At 38.2% G+C, this 16,996-nt stretch overlaps 1 protein-coding gene across 3 annotated transcripts in view; it reads right to left on the bottom strand.

Moving 5' to 3' along the window:
* Positions 1-16,996, bottom strand: part of RELN (reelin) — a 536,751-nt gene that overhangs the window by 27,224 nt on the left and 492,531 nt on the right. For all 3 annotated transcript variants that reach the window (XM_019825367.3, XM_019825368.3, XM_011280339.4), the window contains exons 49-54: positions 14,577-14,770; positions 10,058-10,314; positions 6,643-6,797; positions 5,340-5,554; positions 3,035-3,212; positions 8-183 (exon numbers count right to left, since the gene is read on the bottom strand). In XM_019825367.3, the coding sequence (XP_019680926.3) occupies positions 8-183; positions 3,035-3,212; positions 5,340-5,554; positions 6,643-6,797; positions 10,058-10,314; positions 14,577-14,770 (1,175 nt within the window). The remainder of the gene's footprint in view (positions 1-7; positions 184-3,034; positions 3,213-5,339; positions 5,555-6,642; positions 6,798-10,057; positions 10,315-14,576; positions 14,771-16,996) is intronic.

Below are 16,996 nucleotides of genomic sequence, written 5' to 3'. Positions count from 1 at the left end.
GACTTACTTTGCCCCTCTGAGATCCAAATCTTGAGTAATAGCTTGTCTCACAGTGGATCCCCCAAAATAGAGTGCAGTGTCCTCAGCAAGAATGCCACACTCAGTGCAAGTACTTCCACCTTCTAAGGACATCCATAAATCAGGCTTGATTTCTTCACTGTCAAAGCGTTCCTTCAGGAACGTCTGGAAAAACATAAGTGGGATGTGGTTACAAACAACATTTTCAGACAATAACTATGGAATAGTTTAGACAATATAATTTCATCTTGGACTTAAAAAAAGCGCTGATTTCTAATGCTTTTCTGAAGCATTTACAAAAAACTAGATCTGTCTACAATGTTCTTTTGCATCATACATTAAGCCCACTTAAAGTGCTTAAATAATGTTTGATCATTGGGACTTAAAGTCTAGAAAGAATCTTAAAATAAAATAATTGCAAGTTGACTATAGTAACACTCCTATTTGAGAAGTTACTTAAGCATATACTCTCCAAATATGTGTATTTGTTTATATTGCATATAAAAGTACAATTATGGTATTATGGATTATGAAACATGCACAAAAAATGAAAATTTAAAGGACTCATATAAAACAAAGCACACGTTCTAGCATTTTTTTCCCTAACATTTTTTTTTTCTTTAAGTAGGTTTCATGCCCAGCACAGAGCCCAATGTGGGGCTTGAACTCAAGACTCTGAGATCAAGACCTGAGCTGAGACCCAGTCAGAGAGTTAACTGACTGGGCCACCCAGGTGCCCCTCCTAACATTTTTCAATGGATTGTCTTGTTTTCCTCCAGGAGTATGTGCCCCACACTCTGGAGACTGCTTTAAGCAACCAGAACCCTTGAGCTTCCATGATGGTGTGAACTTGGAATGTCTATATGGTTAAGGAGGGGCATTTGAAACCAACGTTTTTTGTGTGAGGTCAAAAGAAAATCAACCTTGGAAGTCAGTTTTTACGTTTAGTAGGGTCAAGATTCAGGATGATGACGAGAAGTATTCAAAATCCAGAACAAAATATTTGCCCTTGGTCTCCAGTTTATCCTCCTAATTCAGGATGACCAACAACCAGGAATAGTCTATTTTTATTTTTTTCTTTTCAATTTATTAATTTTAAAAAGTTTACATCCACGTTAGTTAACATATAGTGCAATAACATTTTCAGGAGTAGAATCCAGTGATTCATCACCTGTATACATATAACATTCAGTGCTCATCACAAGAAGTGCCCTCCTTAATGCCCCTTGCCCAATTAGCCCATCCCCCCCATCCAAAACCCCTCCAGCAACCCTCAGTTTGTTCTATTTAAGAGACTCTTATGGTTTGTTCCCCTCCCTGTTTTTATCTTATTTTTGCTTCCCTTCCCTTATGTTCATGTTTTGTATCTTAAATTCCACATATGAGTGAAGCTATATGATATTTGTAGGAATAGTCTATTTTTTCAAAAAGAGTAGATAAATAAAATACTAGGGTTCATTATGGCTATTTTTATGCAAAATTATTTCATCCCCTCACATCATAGTGAACTATGATGAAAAATCTTGATGTTTCTATTAATTTTGTCCATAATATAGTCTTGCGCTGGGTTGAGGCACAATTCTTTTGTTTTTTGTTTTTTTACATGATAGAAATATATCGTGGAAACAATTTGTTACAGTTGCAATGGCAGTAACTGTATACAGAAAAACTACTTTTTCATTTCTTTAGAGGAGTTGTCTAGTTGGTACTTACTATGTAGTTTAAATGATTTAAATGACTCAGAACATAATCATCTCTATAGTTAAAGACAAGTACATCACGTGTCAGTCCTACTTCACCTCACTGATGTCAGCAAATAAATACAATTTTAAAAATGGAGGTTTACAGGTAAGAACACAAGAGTCAGAAGACATGCACTGTTAACCATGTAAACTCTTATTAGAAAGGTTTGGCCAGAGTTCATAATATAGACTTATTATTTTGTAATATAAACTTATTAATTTCTTATCCAACTGAGGAATACTAATGAAATTTGAATGTTCATGAAAGAAACTAATTTTTTTAAACTTCATTTATTACCTATGGCTGGGTTCCTCATGTTATAATCTCATTTGTTGACCAACACTTTCAGATACAAGTGAGCGTTGCTCCAATTAATTTATTAATTCCAAAGTTGGTGTATTACAGGAAAAAAAATGACAGAACAGGCTTTGTTTACATTTTTTTTTTGCCACTTCCATGTTTGATTTCAGTCACTTGTGCTTTTTTGGTTTAGTCATTTTTCTGTTATTGCAACGATGAATGTACTGTATTTGTTCACAGAAATAGAACACATATATGGGAACTGTGTTGGGCAATTGTATTTACTTTGCATATTAAGTAATAGTGTAACAGCAAAAGTTTCCAAAATGACCTCTCTATTCTTAATACACAACCACATTTTAGCAGTCAGCAAATTGGAACACTGAGTTTTCTGAACAAAAATGTAGGTAATGAGAATACTGTAATAATGCCGTACGGTGACATAACGATGAGCACACTTGTTGTGGTGAGCACTGAGTCATGTCAGAATTGTCCAGTCGCTATGTTGCACACTTGAAACTAAAATAACATTGTATGTCAATTATAAATCAATAAAAAAATTCAGCTGTTTAGTCATTTTTGAAAACTTGTTTCTTTGTGATAATGAATCTATGTTATTTGCTTCATAACATCAACATCTTCCTTCAAACGGCACATCTACCGAATAAGTGAAGTAAAGAAGACTTAATGCTAGTTTCAAATTAAGAGTCTTTAAAAAAAAAGCAGAGTATTTATGCTCTTTAATCAATACAGTCTGGTTTATTTCATAAATTGAGTAAATTGTAGTAGAGCTTGGTCTTGATATTCTGTATCTAAGAAACCTAAGAGATATTTTCAGTTGCCAGCCAAAGGATTTATTCACTGGGGCACCCAAAGACCGCTGTTATAACTTACTAGACCCCCACTTAACAATGGTTCTTCAGGCACGACCTGCGGTGTGAGCAAATGCTTTCTTCTGGGGCATTAACATTACCTTCAGAGTGTGAGTCAAGTAGCAGTTGGGCCCAGAGTATCCCGGATCACAGATGCACTGTTCCTTTAAGCAATCTCCGTGGCCCCTGCAGTTGTCCAAGCATCCAGGGCCCAGGTAGAAATTATCGATTGCCCACTGCGTATCTGAGTACTTCTGATAGAATCTCAATCTTACTGGACTATTGATAACACAGAAGCAAAGGAGTGAGAACAAAAGTTAACTTAAGTCCATTTTCCTATGTGTATGTTCAGTACAGAAGAGGAAAAAAAAACATTTAAGACACTGGCAGTATGAAATGGGTTAATAAAAAACGTTTTCTGACTGCCATTATCTATTTCTGTAATGGAACTTTAAAGCCAGTTTCATTAAAATTTTATAGTATGTGAGCAAACTCGTACAACAAAATGAAAATGCAGTGGAATCTCTATTTCAAGTGATAGGAGCATTTTAAAATACAAATCTGTAACTATCATAAATGAGGCTGCTTATGAACTGGAGTCCAGTGGTTGTGTCGCAATTTAGACCCATTAACTGCATTTCTGAAATTGTACACAAGGTGAGTGAAGCCTTTCACAGAGACTCGTCAGCAGACACACAGCCCTCAGGTGGTCAGGAAACAGCAACTTCTGAATCCCCAAAGGTAATCAATATTCTCAGAACAGCTGTGCTAATTAGAAAACGATTTTGAAAGGATTATGTGAAAGGGCAATTTCCCCAAGATTTTGATTTAATCATTGCTCTTCTCTGTCTTTGGGGGAAAATACAAACCTCACAATTGACCTTATATCAGAATGTGCTACACTATTTTGGTGTAAAGAGTTCAAAGTACACGAGGAGACTTTCTGGGGTGATGTAAATGTTCTGTATCTTGTTTTATGGCATGGTTCCACAGGTTACACATTGGTAAGAACTCATTGTGCCGAACTACTAAGATGTGTGCATCTTACTGAATTTAAGTTTTACATCATTATTAAAAAAGAGAGAGGAATAGAGGGGTAAAACGAGACAGTGATATCATGGGCCTCCCCAGCACCCATTTCACCCTTGGTGAGTCATAGGAGTAATGGAACTCCCCTAGCTATTGACTGACTCAGGAACGGGCATTCTTGAGCTAATTTGTGCCAATGGGACACAAGAAGGTAGTAACTCCAGCTCTGAAAGAAAAGCAACTCTGTTTCTCTTCCATTGGACATAGGTAAGGATGCATTCTGCTGCAGTTTTCTGGAAGCCATCTATGTTCATGAGGCCTGACTATTACACCAATGTGTGAACGGAGGAGCAAAGAAAGAGTCATTTTAAGAGTAGTAAGTAATAATGTCCTTGAAGACATTTTTGAGCATGTGAATCAATCCTAGAATCCAGTTACTTTGGATTGTTTCATTACAGATATAATACATTTCACTTTTAATTGAGTCCATTTGCATTGGGTTTTCTGTTACCTGTGGCTGAAAGTATCCTGATCTAATCTCCTAGCACATTAATAGACTAAAACCTTTAGATGTGTTCCAGGAAACAGTGAGTGATCATGTAGTAGATGATATTTATGGGCCACTGGAAAAGCTGAGTGCAAGCACCTTATTCAAAGGCTCTATATGTGCTGGACATATATCGTAATTCTGTTTCATAAGAAGGTTTTTCATTTAGCCAGTCTCTATGATTCATATGGTGGAGGTACACCTGTCATTTTCTTCAATATATCTTTTTTCCTAATTTTACAGTCAAAGGAAAAGCTTTTAGAATTGCTTAAATTAACTTATCTACAGACTTTTCAGGGAATAGTTTAATCATCTTGGCTCACTACTGCTCTAGGCTAATTACTTTTCACAGCAGGTGCAGAATGTAACAGAAAAATGAGATCTACAAACCACACTTGTACAGACAGCATGAAGAATTAGGTTTTGTACAAATAGCATCACCACTTAGGACTTGCTCGTGTCTTCATCTATGGATTGACAGGCAGTAATATGGAAAGCATATGATGCATGGTGGACCACAGTCTACAAGACCCATAAGGTAGCCTATATCTTTTCATCGGGCTCTAGGACTATTGCTATAGCTGTGTCTCCATGTTCAGAGATTAATATGGAAAGTGGAAGGGCTGCCAAGGCCCTTCTTGAGAAGCCTGAGGATTTAAACTTGAGGTCTCCTCAAGTCAGTTCATCATGGAGGTCATTGATTAGAGAACTTTTAGAATTAGGGGGTAAGAGCATTTTACCCACAATTACACATAATTTCAGGCTCGACAAGTGTCCCTCATAGATTTATGGATGCTTGGAACCAGGCTTTATTTGAATTTTCTACTTACTTCCCCACTAAGCTTTCAGGAAGTGGGTATGTGATCCTTTTCCACCCTTTGGTTGGAAAGAATACTGATGGCTGAGAAACACTTCCAGAGCATTTTGGGTCTGCAGGTAAGCACTGAGGGACCAGATAATTCCAGCTCACACCAAAGTCGGTAGAATACTGCACATGAATTTGATTCTGGGCAACTTTTTCAGACACTTTACATCCAACAGAAATCTAATGAACAGAAAAGAAAGATTGGAAAAATATTAAAACCAGATTACATATTTCTGCTCTAAGGACTTGGCAGCAAGAAAGGTGCTGATCACTTGATAGGTGTTACACCACATCCACTCTGTATTTTCAGGATCATTACTTATTCTGCTGATGGACAGGGTAGTTGACGTGGTTGCCCAAGATGACAAATTATAGAAAGTGCCAAATATATTGTGCAGGGAGTTTGGAGAGAAGCTGAAAGCTGCGCTCTGCCATGGCTGACTGATTGCCTTGGAAGGCCTGGGCCCACTCTTACAAATTGTTGTTTGTTGTGCTAATGGTCTGGCACTTCTATTTGGCAGGATGCTCGACCAAGAAGGATTGCTAACAGCTTTTCCAAGTTTACTGTTTTGTTGTACAATTTATGACTCTCCATACATCACTTTCAAATACAAGTAAGATGCAATGAAGTGATAACAGAAGGTACTTTTAATAAGGCACAGCACCTTTTGTTGCCCCAGACAGGCATACTGGAACATTTGTTGCTAATACAGTGGGAGTGAGGTAGACAATAAATTGGATGACATAAAATAAATTGGTTGACACAACATCTTGGCCAAAATCGATGCTGGCATTAATGCTAATCATGCCTTTGTTTTCTAGAATTTTCTTTCTCCAGAAACATTACAATAGTCTTGCGAAAACAAAACAAAAAAAGGTATTTATAACCATAATAGCTTTAATCTTCTCTTAAAGGAAGAAGGTGGCTAAGTCATATAATGATTTAAAATATGATAACTTAACTCAGCGTCCTACGTTTTTATTATCACTATTTTGCGCTATTTTGCTCTGTTTATTCCTGGACAGAAACACATTTACTCTTATGAAAGTTTTACGTTGGCATAATTCAGAAATAAAATAATTTTAATCACTTTTAATCATTAAGTTATATACAGTAGAGATGTATATTACCTAAACATTACATTTTATTTTTCAAAGTGTATATTAAGTCAATGAAATGTTGTATGATCTTTGCCTCAAATTTTTTTTTTCATTTTTATATTGCTACTGTATAGGTATTTATGTAATTGAGACCATAACATTTTCACCTTGAATTGCATGATCCAGCCTTCAGTGGGAGTCAGATCATGGGTCACTGCATACACTTCTCTTCCATCATGGCTGCCACAAATCATGACACCATCAGGGGAGTCACAGAATCTTTCCACTGTGCAATCATCATGGAATAGCCAATGCTCATTCACTTAAAAAAATATAAATTTTATGACAAATTTATGACAAAATTACTTGAAGCAAATTTACACATTAAGCAAGATCTTGTACTCTTTTCAGTAGAAATCTCTCTTATCTTACATACAATCCACAGGCAAAACACTAATGTAAGCATATCATTTTAGGAACATGGATCCTAGGAGGTTGAGATATACCTACTGTCCAATACTGGTAAGTCTACATTTAGAAAAAAAGTATATTGTATGTGTTACAAATGAAAAGCAAAGGGAAATGTGTATTGATTCTTTTTTTAAAGTTTATTTATTTTTTAGTAATCTCTACACCCAACGTGGGCTTGAACTTATGGCCCCAAGATCAAGAGTCACATGCTTTTCTGACTGAGTCATCCAAGTACCCCTACACTGATTCTTTTCTGATAGATACTTAACTTTTAGGTAGGTTCTAAAGAAGGACAAAGAATTTCTAGTAATACCAGAGGGAAGTGAGCTAGCTACTTCTAATCAAATTCTGGCAGTGTCATCTGGGTACTTAAAAAATTATGATATTCAAATTCATAGAACCAGAGGGTAGAATAGTGGTTAGTAGGGGCTGAGGAGAAGGAGAAATGGAGACATGTCCGTCAAGGGGTATGAAGTTTCAGGAACACAAGGCAAATAAGTTCCGGAGATCTATTGTGCAACAGAGGGCCTATAGTTACCAATAATGTACGGTACACTTAAAAACTTGTTAAGAAGGGTAAACAAAAAGGAGGGGGGTTCTGTGAGAGGAAATGTTAGGAGGTGATTGATAAATTTATGGCCATGATTGTGGTGATGTGGTGTATAATTATCTCCAAACTCATCAAGTTGTATACATTAAAATCAACAGCTTTTTATATGTCAATTATACCTCAATGAAGTGACTAAAAACAAGCTTATGTCTAAGGAAAACTTAGGCAACAAGACTATGACTTGATTAGCGCTGAGTACATCTTGTTGTCTCTCCCTCTCTTTCTCAATCACACACACACACACACACACACACACACACAAACTGTCCACAATGTCCTTTCTTTTCTGGAAGGGTTTTTGTTTTTTTAATGTTTTATTTATTTTTGAGACAGAGAGAGACAGAGCACGAGCAGGGGAGGGGCAGAGAGAGAGGGAGACACAGAATCCGAAGCAGGTTCCAGGCTCCGAGCCGTCAGCACAGAGCCCGAAGCGGGGCTCGAAACCACAGACTGTGAGATCATGACCTGAGCCGAAGTTGGACGCTTAACCAACTGAGTCACCCAGGCGCCCCAGGAAGGGGTATTTTTAAAAAAAGTTTATTAATTTATTTTTGAGTCAGAGAGAGCACAAGCAGAGGAGGAGTAGAGAGAGAGGGAGAGAGAGAATCCCAAGCAGGCTCTGCACCATCAGGGTGGAGCTGGATGGAGGCTCGAACCCACCAGCCGTGAGATCATGGCCTGAGTCAAAACCAAGAGTTGGATGCCCAACTGACTGAGCCACCCAGGTGCCCCTGGAAGAGGCATTTTTAACATTATGATTTTATTCCAGAAAGTTTAAGAAGGAACATATCCACAAATTGCATTTAATTCATGATACACTTTGATTTTATAGGTCCAGCGTTTCTCTGAAAGTTTCCTGTTTAGCTCCAGCATTTTCTTTGGAGATGAATGGGTACAATCATAGGCTTGGGGCTACTGTGCAAGTAACAGAGTTGGATGGTCTCAGAGGAGTCAGAGGAGAGACCAAACAATTGGAATTCAGCCTTCATCTATGCTGTGTCCTTTTGAGTTTGTCTGAGCATTAACGTATGTGTACAGAACAAGCATTTTATGTCTGGGATTCAAATGGCTACCACAATGCCATTATCTGTGAATTTTCATTCCAAATTCCATCCCAATTCATGGGATTTTGCAGCTACATTTAGTCGTGCATCTAGTACTCCAGAGCCAAAGAGCACAGAAATTTGAGTTCCAGTTTATTCTAGGGCACATAGTTTATGCTAGAACTCTGCAATCCTGGTGAAAGCAGCTTTTTACATTAATCCACTACCTCATCAATATCTTCTGAAATATCAGAAGCTACTTCTGTAATTAGATATTATAGTTTCTAAAAAACTATTTTTGCAATTCTTCAATTGTACATCACCAATCAAGCCTGAAGTGCAAATTGGTATTTTAGGTACTTGAAAAAATAATCTGTATTTGCTTTTATTCATACAGAAGCAGTGTTTAAATTATTTTCTGGCCATAAACTCACTTATGTAAATCACTTCACAGGGAAAAAATAAATGAATAATTTAGCAAGGTTCTGAACCAGATCTGTGTAAGTAAATCTTCTCAATAACCTTCTTCAGAGAATTATTTTCACTGTTCAGATAACACTTGCAGTGTTGGTATGAGCCGTATAATTAAACGTCACTACTTGACCAGAAGATACCATGTTTTATGTAGTATTACCAAGGATGTGGCATGACAAAGCCACAAACTTGATATAAGTCACCATTTTTTAAAAAGATGACCAGAACAGGGCATCTAGGTGGCTCAGCCGTTAAGCATCTGACTTCGGTTCAGGTCATCATCAGACAGGTTGTGAGTTCCAGTCCCACATGGGGTGAGTTTGAGACCTGCTTAGGAGAGCCCTGCTTCTCTTTCTCTCCTTCTCTCTCTCTCTGCCCCTCATGAGATTCTCTCTCTCTCTCTCTGCCTCTTGCTCAGTTGCACCCTCTAAATAAATAAATAAATAAATAAATAAATAAATAAATACCAGAATAGTTTTATGAAATGAAAAGAAAACAAGACATTAAAAATGAGCCTAGCACGGAGAGATCTTTTTTTCTATGTCACCAGGATCACTGCTCTACTACTATTGAGAATAAACAGTGACAAGCAAGACCTGAGACACTCTCTAAAACATGAAATGTCATCACAAACGCAACCAACATGTAGCAAAACAAGACACTTGTCTTTGGATATTAAAATAAATGACTAGGAAATACTGGCTTTCTACCCAAAGGAGAAACAAGGAAACGAAGAAACAAATAATCTCTTAAAAAAAGGAATTATTATAGGATGCTATTTATTAAAACATACTTGCTGCTTAAATGGAAGAAGATTCCAGTGTAGATCAGGAATTTTGAGAGAAACAAAAAGGTGAAACCATTTTCACTGTTTCTATACCATTTGAGAATCTGTAAGAGCTTCACATTCTACATTTTTTGAAAAGACCCAAATCCACGCTACATTTCTGCTGGATTCGTATGTAGCATTAGTGATAAATGTACCTGCAGTTTTATCCTCCATAAACATGTCAAAAGCAATTCTCCCGACGGGGCCGGCGTCTGCCGGGGAGCGCTCGTGCTGGGGCACGGGGGCACTGCTGAAGGTATCCAGCATGACCGTCCTCTGGTCCGCAGAGCCCGAGATGAGGACATTGTCGATGGCCCAGTCATTCTGATCCAGGCCGTCATGTCTTGGCTGCCACCAGCGGAAGCGAGTGGCAATCTCTTTAGCATCAGGAGGGAGAAGGATATTCACGAATCTGTATGAAAATGATGGCAGTGGGGGGTAACAAACTTGTCAAATGTCTCATGCGAGTGAAAGATTCACAACAAGAGGTAAGATATTACACGTCACGTGGTGGTGAGGGAAGGACAGGAGATAAAATTTAAAAACTTAATTTAAATAGTTGATTTAAATGTTTATTTTAATTTTTTTAATGTTTACTTATTTTTGAGAGAGAATGAGAGAGAGAGAGAGACAGAGAGAGAGAGAGAGAGCGAGCAGGGGAGGGCCAGAGAGAGAAGGAGACACAGAATCCAAAGTAGGCTCCAGGCTCTGAGCTGTCAGCCCAGAGCCCAACGCGGGGCTCCAACCTATGAGTGGTGAGATCACAACCTGAGCTTAACCAACTGAGGCACCTAGGTGCCCCAAAATTTATTTTAATTTTTAAAAATAATTTTTAAAATGTAATTTTTATAAACCATGATAAACTGGTTTGAGCTTATGAAGGTTCAGGAGTCCCCAAATTGGGGAAACAGAATGTGAACAAATTCAAGGATTCTGGAACTATCTACTTATTCTAATTGTCCCTGGGCACGCCTTAAAGGGACTTTACAATTTTCTGCTTGCCTAGGGGCCTCTCTGGATCTATAAGCCTAGAGATACGCATTTTGGTAGACATAAGCCAATATTAACTTTTGTTTTCTGTCTCCTAGAGGTTGGTTTCATCAGTTTCCTTCCCCTGGTGCCTTGATTTCATTCTACTCCTGTGAGTATCAGCAAACTGCTTAGAATTCAGACACTGAATTTAGACACATGTGGCAGACATTTGGGTTCTCAGCTTGAGGGTACCAGGTTGTATGTAATTACTTTATGTGGTTTAATACTGACTTTGTCTTTATGTTTTATTGAAGACATTATACTAAGAAATGCTGAGTAAGAACCATAGGGTAACAAGCCCAGCATGCTGTCCCCAACACAGTCACCAAGAACAGACATGGACAAATATGACTACATGCTCCAATATGAACCATAACCAGCTAGACATGATCACAATTACGCATTTAAAGCCCAAGAATATATCAAACACTTTTGAGCTTATACTCACAACCATAAAGTCTGTTGGGGAAAATAATTTCCTGAGGTTTACTTTCCTCTGCATAAATTCCCATCTTTCTATCCATACTAATCTACCTCCCTTTATATTTAAGGGCTGCCTCTTAGTGTTACTGTTCCAAGATGGGCCAATAAGCCCAAATCCATCCTGTGAAGAACCCTTAAGTGGAGGACTTTCACGGTGGCCCCTTTAGTTTTCGTCTTTCACACTGAAGAGGGTTCACCATTTTGTTTGTATTTATACACTATTTCCTTGTTGATTTTATTTTCCTTCCTCTTTTCTCTTTTATGTCTTGTTGAGAGATTAGGACCAGAATAGTAGGCAGTATTCCAGATGAGGACGCGTTAAGATCCATTCAATGCTGCGGTCCTTTTGGTTGGATTTTCAGTACTTGAATTTTAAATACTTTTTGACTATGTCCGTCATTTTGTGTATCTTTTGGGCCAAGACAGCTTAGTGGATCTTGGTCTTAGGGAAGGAAATTGTAGACCGTGAATCCTAGATCCTTGCTTGTATAGTTACTGGCAGTTGGGAGACCATCCGTGCTTAGGCAGACAATCTTTTCCAAAGTTTATTTCCTCATGCATCTCACTTTCAAAGCTCATCTGTCCTCTCCTTGCCCTCTTTTTGTATCCTCACCTTGTATGATCTTCCTATAGCTTATCTGCTTTGATTTGGCATGTTTAACATTTTAAAGTGTATTAAATAATATCAGAAATGTGTCTGTTCCTAGAGAGACATACAATCATACTTATTTACCCAGAGCAACGATCTTTACCTTTTTTTCCTTTCCAATTTTTTTTAACGTTTATTCATTTTTGAAAGACAGAGCAAGACAGAGCACAAGCAGGGGTGGGGCAGAGAGAGAGGGGGACACAGAATCTGAAGCAGGCTCCAGGCTCTGAGCTGTCAGCACAGAGCCCGATGTGGGGCTTGAACTCATGAACCATGAGATCATGAGCCAAAGTCCAACGCTCAACCGTCTTAGCCACCCAGGCACCCCTTTTCTTTCTTATTTCTAATGTAGTTTCCTTTCTCTGATAAATCCTTGACCACGTTTTAAAAACCCTTGGAGTAGAAATTTATCTAAGGCTGTTGAAAGTTTAAATAAATTACGACCACTGTTACTACTTCAGTCAATTTGTTTCTCCTTCAGAGAAGTAAAGTAGATCAGACAGTTATGCTTTTATCTTAACTTCATTCTCCATGCATATTATGCTAAATGTTCAGGAACTCATACCTGAGAGTCTTTATACCTTTCTCCAAAAAGACTAAGGAAACAGTTTACTTGGCTTATCTGTTATCTTCTAACTAACAGATGAGCATGTTTTTGTGTGCTATTACACTGTGTTCCTCTTAGCTTCTATTTGAATTCCTTTACTACTGTCCAACTTTAAGGTAAGTGCAGGATTTAAAACTTTTGCTTGTGGCTGACATTTCCTCAATTGCCATTTTCCCCTTCTTCCTTCATAATAGGAGCCCATCTTTATAGTGAGGTGAATAGTTGTCAAGAATAAAGACAGTATGTCCAGACTCCCTTGCATCTGGGTGTGTTTCTGTGACTAAGTTCTGGCTACTGGAATGTGAATGGAAGTATGGGCACCTGTTAGGAAGAGAGACAGCACACCCTTCTTGCCCATCCTCCCTCCTGCTGGTGGGAAGGTGGAGGAGCTGGGGTTGCCATTTTGGACCACTAGATGGAGGTCATATGTTGAGTGTGGCAAAAACATAAGGTAGAAAGAACCTGGGTCTCTGGTGCTTATGGAACCACTGTAGCCGCCCTTGGCTATTTTCTTCCAGATCTAATTTATATGAGAGAAAGAAAAAAAAACCTTATAAGTTACTTGGGGTTTTCTGTCATTCACAGCTGAACCTATTGTTAATGGACACACTGAATTTAAATGATCATTTATAAGATTCTTTAGTTGTTTTTATTTTACCTAATTTTTAGCCTATACCTGGTTTGCCATACACTGAGGGATTATCTATGTTTTGTCTTCCTTTTTTGGTGCTTTTAATTCTTCTACGTTTCTGGGTTTAATTATTCTATATTTCTCCTTTCCCCTTTCCTCCCCTAACCTCTACTCTGCTCTCGCCTCTCCTCCAACCTTGTTTCTCTCTCTCTTCTCTTCCTTCCACCTTAATAGATATGCTCTTTTACTTTTAAAACCTCTTTTGACTTTTCTCATTGGTCACACCAATGCTTTTTGCCTTTCCAGAATATATATCTTTTAAATGATTCCTACATTGAATTTATTAAGCCCATTGTGGGGGTTTTATTTTATTTTATTTTTTATTTTTTTAATATGAAATTTATTGTCAAATTGGTTTCCATACAACACCCAGTGCTCATCCCAACAGGTGCCCTCCTCAATGCCCATCACCGACTTTCCCCTCCCTCCCAGCCCCCATCAACCCTTAGTTTATTCTCAGTTTTTAAGAGTCTCTTATGGTTTGGCCCCCTCCCTCTCTTTTTTTTCCCCTCCCCTCCCCCATGGTCTTCTGTTATTTTATTTCTTTATGATTATTTTTTTTTAATGTTTATATTTTTGAGAGAGAGAGAGAAAGAAAGAATAAGAGAGACAGAGCGTGAGTAGGGGAGGGCCAGAGATAGAGGGAGACACAGAATCTGAGGCAGGCTCCAGGCTCTGATCTGTTAGCACAGAGCCCCACGTGGGGCTTGAACTCACAAGCTGTGAGATCACGACCTGAGCCAAAGTCAGACGCTTAACTAACTGAGCCACCCAAGTGCCCCTAAAACTAGTCATTCTTAAAATAAAAACCCAAACCAGCTATTTATCAGCTCAGAAATCTTATCTTCATGTCAGTTTCAAAGCATCTTTTTTTTTTTTTTTTTTAGTTTTTTAAGTTTATTTATTTATTTTGAGAGAGAGAGAGAGTATGTGAGCAGGGAAGATGCAGAGACAGAGGGTGAGAGAGAGAATCCCAGGCAGGCTCTACGCTGTCAGCACAGAGCCTGATGTTGGGCTCCAACTCATGAACCGTGAGATCATGACCAAGAGTCAGGCACTTAACCGAATAAGCCACCAGGTGCCTCAGAGAAGCATCTTCTATCAGTGAGTATGGTCCAGGTCCCCTGAAGCCCCTGCTGACTGACTGCTGGCAGGCCTTAACAAGATCATTGCTCGATATACTAGTTATTAAAGATAAAATAGAATACAAACCCAGGTTTACTGTATTGGTCATAGAAAATCTCCATTAGCAGGTTCCAGGTAATGCCTCCATTGACAGAATATTCCAGGAGAACACCTTGGTTACGGTTATTTGGTGTAATCAGGCATCCGTACATGAAGTAAAACTGGATAAACTCAGCATTAGTGAGGTTTAGATCCACGGTGACTAACAGTCGACTACAACCCTAAGGGTGAAAAGCAGAATCCAACAATGATAAAGAATCATAACTGCAGCTTAAGGTTTTCTCTGGCTTGCATCAGTTTTATATTTCTTTTGTAATACAAGTTGCATGGCATAGTAATACTAATTTTTGTGTCATTTCTCCTGTTACCCTAGCTCCCAGCATGGCCTCTGGCACACAGTAGGTACTCAGAAAACACTTGCTAAACTTTGAAATTTCAGGATCAGAACTTACTTACAAAGGCTATTTTCTCATAAGCAATATGAGAGTTGAAATTAAAGTAGCTATTCTGTCTTTATTAAACCATTTCCAGGTATTCATAGGCATTTTTAGGTTTTTCAAAAGGTAGCAGCTATTAATAAATTAGCACTTAAAAATGTTTATTTATTTATTTTGAGAGAGAGAGAGAGAACATGAGCAGGGGAGGGGCAGAGAGAGAGAGAGAGAGAGAGAGAGAGAGCGAGCACAAGCAGGCTCTGCACTCAGTGCAGAACTGGACATGGGCTGGATCCCATGAACTGTGAGATCATGACCTGAGCCAAAATCAAGAGTTGGACACTTAACCAACTGAACCACCCAGGCCCCCCAATAAAATAACATTGTTCAGATGATTACTTTAATATGAAATTTAACAATAACTACATTGAAGAATTTCATATAATTTAATTATAATTAGAGATAATAGTTGTAATTATTTTTATTTAAACTTTTCTGGCTGATTTCAGTATCATCTACATTAATTTATTCATGTAGATAGGTAGATGTCTCTTAGTTGAGCACATGAGGAAAACTAGGCCTCTTGGAGTTGTATTTAAGCCAAGAAGAGTATTATCACTGTATTCTTAGTCAGTGTTGAGGATCACAGAGACTCTATATTGGTGCTCTTGGCTAAAACACTGATTATAAGGGCTCAGTCGGTTAAGCACCTGACGTTGGCTCAGGTCATGATCTCATCGTTCGTGGATTCAAGCTCCACGTTGGGCTCTGTGCTGACACCTCAGGGCCTGGAGCCTGTTTCGGATTCTGTGTCTCCCTTTCTCCCTGCCCCTCCTCTGCTAGTGCACACTCTTGCTCTCAAAAATAAACGTTAAAAAAACCACACTGAATATAAATGATATACTTCATTGGCACAAATGCAAATTCTAAGGTAGGAAATTGTAGGGAAATAAAGACTTGACAGTGAATTTGTAATTTTTAAAAATTAAATTGCTTGGGAATGCAAGCTGGTGCCACCACTCTGGAAAATAGTATGGAGGTTCCTCAAAAAACTAAAAATAGAACTACCCTACGACCCAGCAATTCACTACTAGGCATTTATCCAAGGGATACAGGTGTGCTGTTTCGAAGGGACACATGCACCCCCATGTTTATAGCAGCACTATCAACAAGAGCCAAAGTATGGAAAGAGCCCCAATGTCCCTCAATGGATGAATGGATAAAGAAGATGTGGTGTATATACACAATGGAGTATTACTCGGCAAAAAGAATGAAACCTTGCCATTTGCAACTACGTGGATGGAACTGGAGGGTGTTATGCTAAGTGAAATTAGAGAAAGACAAAAATCATGACTTCACTCATATGAGGACTTTAAGAGACAAAACAAATGAACATAAGGGAAGGGAAACAAAAATAATATAAAAACAGGGAGGGGGACAAAACAGAAGAGACTCATAAATATGGAGAAGAAACTGAGGGTTAGTGGAGGGGTTGTGGGAGGGGGGATGGGCTAAATAGGTAAGGGGCACTAAGGAACCTACTCCTGAAATCATTGTTGCACTATATGCTAACTAATTTGGTGTAAATTTAAAAAAATAAAAAAAAATTAAATTGCTTATAAAGCGTTTTTTAATCATCGTATTAAAGAAATTCTATTTTTATACAAGTTATCTCTGGCAGCAAGGTAGAATGACTATAAAATTTCTCAAAGAGATTTTCTAACGTTGTTGTCATTCACAATATAATCTGCTGTAAACAAAAATGTCTAATCATTACTGACAATTATTCTTCCTTGGCTAATTTATAGAAAGAATTAATTTTTGCTAATAAATTCAGGAAATGCTGAGGTTCATCTTCCTGAGTTTTGGCTCCTTAAATCCCAAATCTGTTGCAAGCTGAGGAGTTTTCAATTAGAGCATCACCCAGATGGAAGACCCTCACATTTTGTACAAGCATTCTCTCCCAGGATGAAAATTCATTGAATTTTTTCCCTTTTACTTTCAATTTTTATT

Source organism: Felis catus, chromosome A2 (genome assembly GCF_018350175.1).
Source record: "Felis catus isolate Fca126 chromosome A2, F.catus_Fca126_mat1.0, whole genome shotgun sequence".
Taxonomy (NCBI): Eukaryota; Metazoa; Chordata; class Mammalia; order Carnivora; family Felidae; genus Felis; species Felis catus.
Note: the sequence above shows the minus strand (reverse complement) of the source record. Positions and strands in the feature narration are given on the sequence as shown.